At 38.8% G+C, this 13,848-nt stretch overlaps 2 protein-coding genes across 9 annotated transcripts in view; one reads left to right on the top strand and one right to left on the bottom strand.

The window, feature by feature from the left end:
- The first annotated feature begins 1,669 nt into the window (after positions 1-1,669).
- The window catches only part of LOC110983736 (crystallin J1A-like), an 83,894-nt gene continuing 71,715 nt past the window's right edge, over positions 1,670-13,848 (top strand). Inside the window, exon 1 of one of the 2 annotated variants that reach the window (XM_022243246.2) lies at positions 1,670-1,788. In XM_022243246.2, coding sequence (XP_022098938.1) covers positions 1,749-1,788 — 40 coding nt within the window. In that variant the 5' untranslated portion in view covers positions 1,670-1,748. The remainder of the gene's footprint in view (positions 1,789-13,848) is intronic. The other variant, XM_087133675.1, reaches the window with a different exon arrangement.
- Positions 6,662-13,848, bottom strand: part of LOC110983738 (uncharacterized) — a 69,435-nt gene continuing 62,248 nt past the window's right edge. For all 7 annotated transcript variants that reach the window (XM_087133668.1, XM_087133667.1, XM_087133669.1 and 4 more), the window contains one exon: positions 6,662-12,579. The gene's annotated coding sequence lies outside the window, so the exon portion shown is untranslated. The remainder of the gene's footprint in view (positions 12,580-13,848) is intronic.

Here is a 13,848-nt window from a genome sequence, read left to right on the forward strand (position 1 = left end):
GGCAATAAAGAAATAAGTGGTAAACAAGTCCAAATATAACAAAAAATTAGTCAACATGTTACAAAGTGACGTGCAATAACGACAAAACTATGTGACCACCCTCTATCGGTGGATAATTTCGCGAAATACACTGTCGTTGTTCGCTGGCTGGAATCACGCATACGGCCGGGTGTACTATTGTGGCGCCGCGCCCCTCCGACGAAGGCGAGGGCGCCCTCCTCCTCGAGGCGCGGTGCGTCGGACGGCACGCCGGAGAGTCCCTGAGCGGCTAGGGACGAGTCCGTTGGGACCGAAGTATACCGTCCCCCAATAAAGTTGGTCTTCGTCGAGATGATGGCTAATCTGATTGGTCGAAACTTAATGACGTAACCCAGACAGACCTGACTTGAAATAAACTTCGCCTGGACTCCTGACTTATATACAACAATTAACAAGCGGCTGGTTTATTCATGAACACACTCAACCAATACACCAGTGGAGGGCGCTATTGACGGGGAAACTGCGTGATGCAGGACGCGACGACTAAGCCTTGCTTGCGCTTGCGCGCGCCTTTTATAGCTTTCGCGCTGCTCTGACCACGCCCACGCTCACATGACCAAGCAGTGACTTCCGATCCACTGCCCTATCGCACAACGCACAAGGCGGAGCCTATGCGCCGCGCTTGCTTAACACACAGCTATGCGCGCCTGACATCTGCCTCTGTAGGGTGCACTGAACTAATTCAAGCTCCATTGAAAATAGTGTAAAATCAACCAAGTTTGGAGCCCCATGGCAGGCAACTGAAGTCCCTCAGGCCTCTCAAACAAAAGTCAATGTGTTGTTTGGTCCTTCAGATTTCATTTGATTTTCAATTTTTAGTAGGTTAACCAATGAATTTTTTAATTATCCGCCCAAAACAAACTCACCCCCCAAAACGTGAATGTTGCCAAGTCTGTCAGCAGCCATTTTTCAAATGACACCCCCCCCCCAATTTATCTGGCTCTTGGGACAATTTCTCAATGGCCTTTTTTTCTCTGCTTTGCCCTGGGATGGGAGCTCTTGAATATAGGGACTTCATTCTGGGCCACACAATATCCTCTTTTTAAAACAAACAGTTAGGGGTACTTTTTGTGCGCCTCGTCCTGGCGGAGAATTTCCCTTGGGCAGTGCACCCTGCAAGGCAATCAGTCGTTCCGGCCCAGCGCCCCCTTCCGGCTCTGCGCGAAGAGCGAAAACGCATGTTCATGGTCGAGTTCGGGCTGTCCGTTCTTGACACGGATTTCGTGTTCTCGCGCTTGAACGGCGGGAACAAGACACAAGAACACTGTTCTCGGAACAGGTTCACATGCACACACCACCTCCTCGTCAGGATTTCACACGAACACATGGAAAAGCTCGTGAAATTTGAATTTTGAACAGCTCCGAAAAGTACTAATATGGCTTTACAAAGCCGACGACAATGGAAAGTTTTGACAGAAATGATTTTTTTTAAATGGAAAAGAAGTTAGCCCAGTTATCCAACATTAACTACCGAACGACCGACCCACGAACAACAAATTGAGCTGTTCGTGAACAAACGAGAACAAGCCGCCCGAACTCAGCCAATGATTCAGAAATGGGCGCTGGCTAATGCCAGACCGCTGTTTTTCCATAGCGCCCTCATCGGGAAATGACGACTTATTAAGGTTCGTCTGCTACAGTTACTTCAACACACTTGATTTTCAGTAAGCTTTTGTTTCTTCCTTGGGTTTTCACCTACCTTTCCTTCAATGACACAACAACGTCTGGAACGCTTTGGCTCGTCTAAAGGTAACACGGAGAAAGTAAATGTTGTGTCTGTCGTGCTTTACAGTATCGCATGGAAGTTCAAAGTCACAGTGGTATTGCGTAACGTTTCATTTTCATATTTTTTTCCTTAGCAACGGAAAAATTTGACAGCGCCCCCCGAGTACTTGTATGTAAGAGGCTAAGACTGTGAGTTGTCAGTTGTAAGGGAAGCCAGTATTTTGCAGCTTTTTCTTGCTTTGAATCATAAGTTCTAATCATCAAAGATAATAATAATTAATAATCAGCTAGTATTCCTAATGTGTTATTCCCCCTTGTCACGTAGAAATGAGAAACATTTACTGATTTTGTCTTCTGTTTTGATTCATCACACTTTAATGTACATTACTCACTGTTTTATAATGGGTGGTAGACATTTAAAGTTTGCTGAAATTCACCTTTCATTGTAGTATTGCTGCATAATGTTCTTATTTAGAACTTTTGTTTGGGGTTGACAGCATACAGTTCAAGCTCCTCGTGTGAAAAACAATTTTGTTTTGAGCAAAAACCTCCAAAAACGGATTAAAATTGTGGCTGAGTCAAAATTGAAGTTTTGATTTGAAGCAGCCCTTAAGATTCAGTGAATTGATGACAGGTTCTATAATCAGTGTAGGTAACATGTATCTGCTTGCTGTGTTCATCCCTATCTCCTCACTTTGTCGATAACCTGAAACTTTCTTTGTACTGGCCTTTTAAAACTTCACCAGAGACTTTCTTTCAGCAAGAATCATCTCTTTTATTCTGTTGAAAAGAAAAGGAAAAAGAGCAATTGATTCTTGCCACCCAGGAGCAAACCGTTAATGCTACTAGCTACCACAAAACTGGCTTCCAGTGTATCTCCCTTTTCTTCCATCCCTCCTCCAGTCAGCACTAAATGCCTCCAATTCACCCCCCTTTATAAATCCCACATTTTCAAAAGGGAGAAGGGAACAGTGAAGAACCTCAAATGTCCTGCTTGCAAAACTGCAATTAGGCTGGGTCATGTGTGTCAGAATCAAGTGGGCTGTTTGTCCATTTAGTTGAATCTATTCTCAGAGTGTTTTTTGGTGTTTATTTTGGTCAGGTTTTTATATTAATTGATTTAGAAGACTCTTTGTAAGGCAATGGATTTTATGCAGTTGGTGATTAATTCTTCAATAATGGTGAATGTTGTCAGGGAACATACATTTTCCCTGGGAAGCTTGCAACAGGCCTTTTGTGTAATATTTAAAAGAAAAGGTTGTGGATGAAAATGCCCTGGCAAAATGAAGTTAAAAAGTTAGATAGGTCAATTCTGTGGTGACAGCCAAAAACTTGTTCATAACAGTATTACCACAGTTCTTTGTAAAAAATTCTTTAGAAAAGAAGTCTGAACTTTATTTAGTGTCATTTACCAGTTTTAACACTTTACTCAAGAATCACTTAGGATTTTTCTGTACATTTATACCACAAAATACAAATGTCAAGGACGACAAAGAATGAATGATATGCAGTAATCATGCTGATATGAAGTGGCTTTTCTGAGGGTTTTATGCATGAATTCACAAAAAGCTAAGAGGAGTGGTTTGCAATCGTTAAGAAACTATCACAGATTAAAATCTTTCCCCCTTTTCATTCTTTGTGGAAATCATCAATGGCATTTTCTTTCCACAGAAACAGGACTGTTTTTGACTTGCCATAATTGAGCTTATCCACCCTAAGCCCCCTAAAATCCTCAAACAATGGCCACAGTAGGCACGTTTCCTTTGCCTTTGGGCTTAAAAAGGGGAAACATTGTTGGAGGTGCCTCTGAGATGGGGCATGGTAATCACATATTGGCAGTGTGCACAGTTATCTTTGTTGGCGCTATACCTTTGTGATCCTGGACTTTTCTACCAGTAAGCCTACCGTTATTTTCAGAGATCCAAAAGTGGAAAAGTGTGAAACTTAAAATCCAAGGAAATCTTGTTTATAATGAGATAGGGTTAAATGCTTTTGTTTGTTTAACTATTGCAAAGTTAATTTTCCAAGCATTCAATAAAAAATCAATGAATAACAAGTCATCTTTAATTTCAACATTTCCATCTTCCAGCTCAGTTTTTCCCTCTATTCAAAAGGTCCTTTTTCACGGTTATTGAAAAGGACTCTATGATTTGTCACTCAGCAAATTAAGACATTTGAAGCCGTTCCTGCAGACTAATTATTTTATCATTCATTCACAACCAGTCAGTTAACAATGCCATCAACAACACTTCCTGGCTAATTTCCTTCAGAAATGTATTTAAAGATCAAACAAATTACAGTGTGAGGGTCGCTGCAAGCCTGTAACAAGCCTCCTTATGTAGTGGTCAGTAACCTTTGAAGGGGAAAATATGACGGAATGAAATTTCCGGTCAGCAACCCATAACTTCACTCATCATTGTTGGAGCAACTATGCCCGATCTACCTCAGATACTGTTATCTGATTTTCATCCCCACTGCTGAGGAATTCTTTGTCAAGGAAGGTGTCCCTGTCAATTCAGCAAACTTGGCTTATCCTTCTGAGCAAATTGAACTGGTCTATAGAAAGGGGTCAAGTTTAATTGACCGCTCTGCCTTTTTCCAGCCCTTGGTGTTTGTGTGGTCATGGTCAGAATAATTGGCTTGCTGGTAGTTTGTATTTGCACTGTGGTTCAGAGGGCCGACTAGTACAGGTGTACAGGGTTAGTGTATCTGCTAAAGTGATTCAACTTTTGAACTTGTTGAAGTTCTGGAATACCTTAATGGAACGACTAGGGTTTTAATGTGACGTCTTGACTGAATTAATCCATTGCAGGAAAGAATGGGGAGAGTATTCTCAGGAACACTGTGGAGGGCTGGAAGCAATGGTGATGGACTTAAAGATGTTTGTCTTAAAGAGCTGAAGTTCTTGTTCTGCCAAATATTTGGGCATAGATTTGGGGTAGGGTTACATAGAGTGGTGCACATTTTTTCCCATGTGTCCTGGGTACACAAATGGTTCTGTGGTTTGAGCTTATTTGGCCAGTGAGAAATGAGAGTATCCTTGAATGTGACAAGTGTTGGTTGAGGGAATGCAGAAATTGATTCCATTTGAGCTACTTTTCGATTGTAATATTACATCAACAAAAATACTAATTTTGCAAGTTGGAATCTGAGGGAAATGATTTATTGTGGTCAAGTTGATGCCATTTATCACAGCTGTAACACCTGTTGCACCCCTCCCATGCTACATGCATTACCTGTCAATTAGTGCTCTTTTCAGAACAGGTGCAATGTCCTAATACAAGACAGACTGGTACCATGTACATTACTGTTCCATATCCGAAACGGATACTATCATAAAGGAGAGACTTCCACCCAATATGCATGTTAATAATGGGGAAAATCTCGCCAAAGTTGTAAAATGTTGCAAAGGGCCTTCTTCTGAAAAACTGCCAAATGCATACATACATGTAGTAACCATTACAAGTAATTAAGTTCTTTTGTCAGTTTCATATTGTCCGCAGCTTTAAATGTTCCTGTCACTAAAAGTCAGTGAAGCTTTGGACCAGAAAACAGTGGAGAAAGTTTTAGCATAAAGATTGTAAGGAGGCTTTCTTTAAAATCTTAACTATCAGTGTAATCATCCAGTAACAAAAACAGACTTGCATATGTCTGTTAGCACTGGTAATAGGATAGATAGTCACCAGTTACAGTTTTTTTTATGCTGACCACCAGTCAAATGATGGGTTCATTGAATGGCACAGCTCACGTCCAAAATATTCATAAACACGATCTCTCAGCATTGATATTCTATAGCCACATCAAGTGCCCCATATGTTCTGATGACTGACTGACCACCAGCCCAGCAGTGGCCATGACCAAGGTCTCATTGTCTGACCCTTTGGAAAACCAGGTCACTCTCCATCTGTTCGTATCCATCCATTCTTTAATCAGTTATGGTTGCACTGAGCCATTTCAGGGTCCATCAAATTATACAATGTAGAGTTGAATAACGGGTCAGATGAGAACAAAGGATGCATGCACAAAGAATCCTGTTTCTTCATTTAATGTATGTGTAAAAAAAGGGCATGCTAGACCACTCAGGAAGTGCATGTATCAATTTAACACAGTCTATAGCTGGCCAAGAAAGATCCTGCGTACCGGTACCAACCATCAATTAAGCTACAGCTGAAATAATATTCTGAAAAATTGGAAGCTTTTCTCTCAACCATGACTCATGCAGTAAATTTAGTAACCCCCAGGTTTCCTTCAAATTTCATAGCTTTCTGTTACTTTGTAAACATCTGTTCATTTAACACCTTTCCCTAGATTAAACAAGTCAGTAGAATAGATCGTGATTCACACTTTAAGGAAATCATTGAAATATATAGTCATGGAAAAATACAAAATACTGGATTTGATGAACTTCCCACCCTCCCAACAGGTTGTGAGTGTTCGCCCTCCACTCGGTACTCGCACCTGGGCTAGGGAACAGCTCGGAGCGCTTTTATCTCATATACCATGCAAAAACACTCCATATTTTCTGAGTAAACAGAAATCCTGCTTGCAGCATTTTGACAGTTTCAGCCTCTTTGCATTGCCGATTTTTTTGCACTTCTTCAGCTGTCTTTCTTAAGTTGCAACCCCCCCCCCTTAAAAGGGAAATGGGCAAGACCTTTTGTGTCTTGCATAAACAGAAACATTTCAAACATGTTGTGTGAGAAATTTTATTGGGAAGTCCAGAGACCCCAGGTCTTTCACCGGATTACTTGCTTCAATTCGTCCTCACAATGGGATGAAAAGCCTTTGGTACGGTGTACTTTTCCCCATGTTTCCTTTCAAGCAAAGAACAAGCATAACAAGAAGTTCCACTGTGACTGATGTAAGTACAGATTCTGTGTGAATTTCTCCTCACGTGTGAATTCTTTAGCTTATTTTATTTAACACATCACTTCTGCAACACATTCCGTTTTTACTAGATACATAGTCTTAATCTTTCTCAAATCTTAAAAGTCACTAACAAGCCAAGTTCAAAAACTGCACGTTACATGAATTGCCTTAAATTTTTCTTGACGCTGTAACTATGTTTTTGTATCTCGAAATCAGAGAAGTACATGCATTTTTTCAGTCACTAACACACTGTGTGATGGGTGCCATTACACCGATGACAACCACACTTTGAATTCATTTGCCAACTTCACTCACAGTAGTGCCATCAATAACATTTGGGCACTTTATTTCAGCATGCATGCATGCTAACTATGTACAAGTACAAACATGGTGTACTGGCTACTGGTTTTCCATTGAAACACTTCTCAGAACCCATTTCCTCGGTATGACCTAATAAATACCAATAACATTTACTTGATGGCAGCAAACCTTTCATATCTTGTAGACAAGAGAACAAATAAAACCCTTTGCCAATGTTCAGTCTGAGCAAATAAAGCAGCATTTTTATGTCTGGCTAGGACAGATCCACAGACAAAAGTAAACCAACTTAACACAGCATGGTAAAAGTTGTGTGAACTAAACTATGCATACTCACAGTGTAACTTTTAAGAAAAATCTTTTCAAAAGGCCCAAAACAGAAACATTGATCGGAAGAACGAATTTGAGTGAAAAGACAATTCAAACAGATACTCTCACAATATTCACACATGTGGCACTTGGGAGAATCAGAAATATTATGTAGGAAGGTATTTCATTAAATGTAAGATTTTCTTAGACACCTGCACAATCTATCAATCCATATCAAAGCAATACCTAAGTAAGCTTGTTTATAACATATTTTGAATGTCATAAACTTGGAAGGAATTCAGGTACTTACACAGGAGAAAATTTACAATGCATCTCCAAATCACAGTTGCACTACTGTACTTTCAACATCTTCACAAGCTACATTATGCACATGTACCATAAAGATAAACTTCAACAATTCAGTTGTATGATTTCTACAATTTTTTTCAAATAAGATGTTAGATCTTATCAGAATGAATTCTGCGAAATACTCCAATATATAAATATACTCTTTTAGAATATCATCCACTCTTGACTACAATATATCTAGTAATTCTATAGATACATGTATAATACTCCATTGTCGGCACCAAAAAGCAGTTGGTATGGGGTGAGACCAAGAGTCTATCCGCCCAAAAAAGCACCACATTGTAAGGAAAGTTTCCAAAGAACAAATTTAGTGTGCTATTAAATGATGATTCAGTGATGTAGACAGTAAGCAGTTCAGGATATGGGTAACTTGCCTTACAAGTTGTCATGGTACATCAGCTGTAATTTACGCAGTGAATATGATGCATGCAGGGTTCTTTTCAGCAGGGCTCATTATTTTTATTAGACAGGTACTTAGCTTACAAAAGTTGTTGATTTATAGTAAATCAAAACAGGTTAAGTTCTTAAGGCCATGATCATCCAACTTTAAGCAAGTAAATTTACAAAGCAAATTTCTAGGGGTGAGGCAGCTCTATAAAACTGTCCTTAGGTCTGCAAAAACACTGGAACCCTGCTCAAACTGGGTAAATCTTTGGGAAGTTCTTTAGCCTGAAAAGCATTTTCACACCGGTTCATTTAATAATTTCAGAAGTATCTATGTGATACTGTTCAAAACTGTACTCTTAAAACAGCCAGATTACTGTCTTAGTCAAGGGCACTTTTTCAATTGCCATCAATGAGTACTACACAAAAAGTACATACATTTTTAATATCAGTCTAATCAACTTCATGATACTGTATTCAAGAATAGCCTGAAAAACCCTACTAGAGCAAATGTATTTGATCAGTCTGCAAGGTTAACTTAAGTGTAAACACTACTTGAGGCACGAATTTCACCTTTCTGTCTGCATAAATATCACTGAAGTTTCTACCAATAACTTCCAAGGCTTAAATTTTATAAGGTCTGCCACAAAAAGAACAATTTGACAATTTCAGTGAGTCATGATGTTTTATAAATTACCAACACTGCATTTGTTGGGGTTATTATAAAGTGATCAAAGACAGGTCCTTCAACACTTTGTTGTGTTGTCACGTCCCTTTACTTGGAATCCAAAAGCTTAGGCTCATTAATCCCTGAACAAAAGGTGAAGTCCACTTTGAGGGTATTATTGCTAGGCTGAAAATGACCTTCATGTCAACAATAGACACACCTCTCTCTTTTGAAAGTGTCCCAAGTTCACTTCAGTTTGGTAATTGATTAACTGATCAAAGACATGGTATTTTAAGAGCCCTGAAACTGCACCCATGAGTATTGTGACCAGACTTAATACCCTTAAGACTACTAACACAAAATGTTCTCCAAATGGAAATCCAGCGGAGGCCATTTTATCCATTGTGACCAGTTATCTAAAAAATATTAGGTAATAAAATACTTGAGATTTGCTAAAAAGGTTTTATGCATGGAGCTCAACAGGTGTCATATCATCACTTTAGTCTTCATAATGTGGTCATCACCACTATCTGCTGTTGGGGTCACAAGTTCACAAACACCTATGTAGCACTTGCATGTAATTGAACTTTCTTTGTTGTAATTCAGACACCAGGATTTTAAACTTCATATTTTCTAAGGAATGTTTGAGTTGACCAAGTGTTTGTACATACAATACATAAACGTGGTTTATCATAAGTCTGAAAGACATTTTCAAGCTGTTGTTAATAGAACCTATTTCAAATCTTGGCATGAAATTAAAACAGACTTGCATAATGAACTGCCTTGCTGGTCCATGGTTGAACATACAAAGCATTAAATTTCATGGAAGAAAAACCAGCAGAATATTCCCTCCCATTTTGAGCTTCTGGTTGACGTATCTTGATTTACCCCCTCCCTCTGTAACCTCAGACTGACCAGGACTTTGCAATCAAGATCAGATGTATCTGAACAGTACAACACAAATATAGGCCTACGTTTTAGTCTGTGCAACCAGCCAGGTGTTTCCCTGAATTCCTTAGATTCCAATCTCACTTGGTGGTGAGGCCATCTGGCTTTCAGATGAAAATGTGACAAGGTTTCCCATACACTTTGAAAAATTAACCGTAAAAGTGACAAACAGTGAGAAACTGCAACCATGTTGACTTGTCTGAGAGGGGGAATGCACAATTGCTTTGACAACTTGACTTTATTTGGCATAAAACTGGGTAATATCATTTGATGTTATTGCCACGTTTGATCGATTTTTTGAGAAAAAGTCTAACTCAGTATACACTTGAATGATTTTAATCAGAATTATCAGATGACTGCACACTTGTATGTAAATACATACAGGTTTGATGGACTTTAAGAAGGCTACATAAATTTACGTTTTGATTACAAGGCTGTAATTCTCACTCTCAAAATCCAACTAATCAGTTTTAGAGTAAATGCAAACAAATTTTCAACTGCATGACCGAATACACAGTGCATTATCTGTAAGAAATTTGTTTTAATCAAGTTCTATGAATTTGGTTCACTGCTTTGGAGTGAATTTTCTCATTAAATTAATTATTAGGGGGCCTACTGTTTCTTTGGTTCAAAGTTGAACAGTTCAACTGACTGTGAATGAAGGCCTAGACTACCTTGGTTTTGCTGTTTAAGATAAAACATCAAAGTACATGTAAGTGTATACATCATTACCATACAGAAAATGTAAGTGTATACATCATTACCATACAGAAAATTTATCTCAATTACCCAATGTTAGTAAATTAATGAAGTACTTTCTGTTGAAATGTCTGCCCTTGCTTGTAAACATACGTGTAAACATGGTTTAATGAAGCATAGTGATTTCCATCAACAACTTACCAAGGTAACTTTACTTTTGCAGTTGCGGCAACTTTTGAAGTTTTAATATCTTAATGGTAAACAGCTAAAGACTGTGAGAGTCCACCTCGCAAGCTTGCAAAACAAGCGCTCATTACTAAAGACCTGCCAGAATACCTTGCTTGAGGCTGATTCAAATTTGTTTTTCTCCAGATCCCAATCAATAACACATCAGTAAGAAGCCCTAAGCATAAAAGGCTACCTACACTAATCAATAAAAGTTTTGTAAAGGCCCCCTCTTGTAAACACTACATATTGGCAAGCATCTTTTGCTTCTCAGTCCCCACCACATTGTCCATGTGAATATGACCCCAGTCTTTCTGCACTTAGTCAAAAGTTGCTGATTGTTGATTTTTGAGCTGCGGTTCTAAGGATGCTTGGAGTGGTTTAAAGTGCAATGGCAAGCGATAGCTTTTCAAGTGAACATTTGCCAGACTTTGCATAGATCAATCTATCATGCTGTATATCACGACTGCTTAACACACAGTAATATACAGCAATGGTTATCCAGTTTTCAAACTAAGAATCAACTTTTGACTCAATGAAACATGACAGGTCACAAGTGGGCATATTTTTATCCTATAAAGCTCTTGATACATGTACAATTTACTTACAAATAAACACACATGAACATGTACACTTGCCCCTGAATAAATGCACGCATAAACTTCTCTGTACACTATATAATACATGAAACCCTTCACCTTCATCTCTACAGTAATTTAAGGACAGAAAGGTCATTTTCATTGCTAAGTTTACAATAAACATGAATAATAGAAGATAAGTTGATGGTACTGGATAGGATAATGTAGCGTGCACATTGCATGTGGTCACCATCACACTGACATTGAAAGATGCATGAAATGTCAAAATCAGGCTAGTATCAGGCTAGAGAATGTGTTGAGATCAAGTTGGTAATGCGTGAATATTGAACTACACCTGTTAATTAAATACATACATGTACATAAAACTCTATAATGCACAATGCGTGCCACTTATCAAATATGTACATGCAGAACTGGTACAGAGGTGCTTCAACCACATGGCTTTCTCATTCCTGTCGTTAAAGGGCCTGAGACTGTACAAAGCCTATTGAATAATTCGCATACTGTAGCTATTGGGAACCAGACTCCTGTATTGACAAAACATGCAACATGTGACGCATTGGCTCCTTACATTACCAATGATAATAATTTTACAGATTTCCAAAATTGTAATTCACATGTTGCATTAACAAGACCTTCAGTGAAATTGAAATGTGAAGTGAAAGTGTTAAAGTTATGTACAAATTTATATACATTTTGTATAAATCACCCACTTGAAATTTATAGGTCATTTCAATGTGATAAACTGGCTGTGTCTAAAATCAGGTCATTTCTAAAACTTGTCTTGCACATGCATTTTTATACGGTACATGACCTATTTTGTACAATCTGAGATTCATGAAATTTAAGTGTACACGCCTTTGTGTTCCCATGCAGCAAAAGTAACAATTTAGTGGCAAATTAATTTTGCATGAAAGGCATCACAATTTTGTGCCAACAAATTTTAACTAAACCATGGCGGAAAAGGCCACTGGGAAAAGGTCTCAAGGCAATGAATGAGGTCTTTGACAAACCCGCTATAATCAGATGTGACACTGCAGCATAATAAAAATTGCCTTCCCAAACAATTACCAATACAATAAATTACATCTCTTATTCACAGATTAATGCATGAGAAAACATTTCCAGTGGTTTTGATGACCGCGGTACAGGTATTACCTGAAGTTATGTCTGTGTTATGGATGTGAAGTGTCCTTAGAGTAACAAAATGGGGTTTGCCCTGTCTTCACCATGGCAAGTTAAGCTAAACATGCTGATTGTCCTAGCTTACTGAGGTTCACAAAGGCAAAGGGTTGCTTGTTGCTTCCACCGAACCTTGAAGGGGAGATGTTGAACCTTGGGGAAGAGCTACACAGGGCAGGAGTTGGTAGATATTCCCAGGGTCTTGGATTGAGACTGGTGTTCCTGTGTGCAGTGTCCTGTCCGTAACTGGGGCAAAAGAAAAAAATAAGACAAATATGCCACTTGAGCACTTACAAGGTGACAGAATAATGCAGAAGTCAATTGACCTCGAAGGAATCAGGCTTCAATCCTGATTATAAATTATGGAACTGGTGGTGCCCTTGCACTTATTGTTCAGCTTTTTCAATGCACATGTGAATCTAGTTGCAGTTCTAAGGAAAACCAGGGGTGAATGGCCTGTAATTCAAAGTTTTGCAACTTAAAGAGGTGTGGCAAATTGAATGTTAACTCTAAACTCTGTACTGAATATTTCTGAAGACTTTCCTTCTTTTGCATGTTTGCTTTTTATACACTGTACATGTACATAAGTGTTCAGAGAGAAACACAATATAACAAGCTCTTAATTCTATTTATTCTTCGTACATGAACGGCATTAGTGTGAAAGAACGAGCCAACCCCGTATTTGTAAAATCTCAGTGTCTACCACTTCTAAGCTGCCCCCAACTAATACTACTTGAACTTTCCCAAAAGAGGCAAAGGGCTAAACAAATGAGCTACATGTGTTATCTTTAGGTGTGCCCACTGGCAATCCCAGCAGAGGGTGTTCTATGCCAATACTGGGTCTTTTTATCATTGACATAACACACCTGCTACTCAGAGCTCTTATCAGTAATATTAACTTTAATACTGTAGCATGAAACCAACTACCTTTGCCCCTCCTGCCTTCTAAAAAGAGCATCTGCATCAGGCATCAACAATGCATTTTAAATGAAAAACAAACAAACAAACCCAGAAATACCACATAAATTCAGAATGGAAGGTATACTAATAATGCTTGCCATTAATGAAAAACCTACGTCTACGTATATAAATGTGCATTAATTGTATAACTGTATGCTATAATGTATACAAAGGAGGTAAACCTAGATGTACATGTACGTACAGTACATGTAATGCCACTCATAAGCAGGCACAAATTTTTGGCTAACTGCTGAGCAAGTTCCCACCTCACTCGCAACTTACATGTACACTTCAGGTCATGAGATCTGCTTTCCCTGGCTCAGAGCAAGGTCTGTGTTTGGTTTGCCATTAGGAAACTCCCACCCTGGGTACATTTACATGTGCCTTAGTGTACATTGCATTTGGAAAGCAATTAGAAACCTATGAAATGCCAAATACATGTACATGCTAACACACGCATCGTGATTGAGAAGCCAATTTAATGCTTTTGGGACAAGCATTTGTGTCAGACTGTGTGTATTTGTAGCATGTAATTAAAGGGATTGTGCGGTCATG

The sequence above is a fragment of the Acanthaster planci genome, linkage group LG02 (assembly GCF_054643075.1).
Source record: "Acanthaster planci isolate LZ-2023a linkage group LG02, COTS_SCS, whole genome shotgun sequence".
NCBI classification, from domain to species: Eukaryota; Metazoa; Echinodermata; class Asteroidea; order Valvatida; family Acanthasteridae; genus Acanthaster; species Acanthaster planci.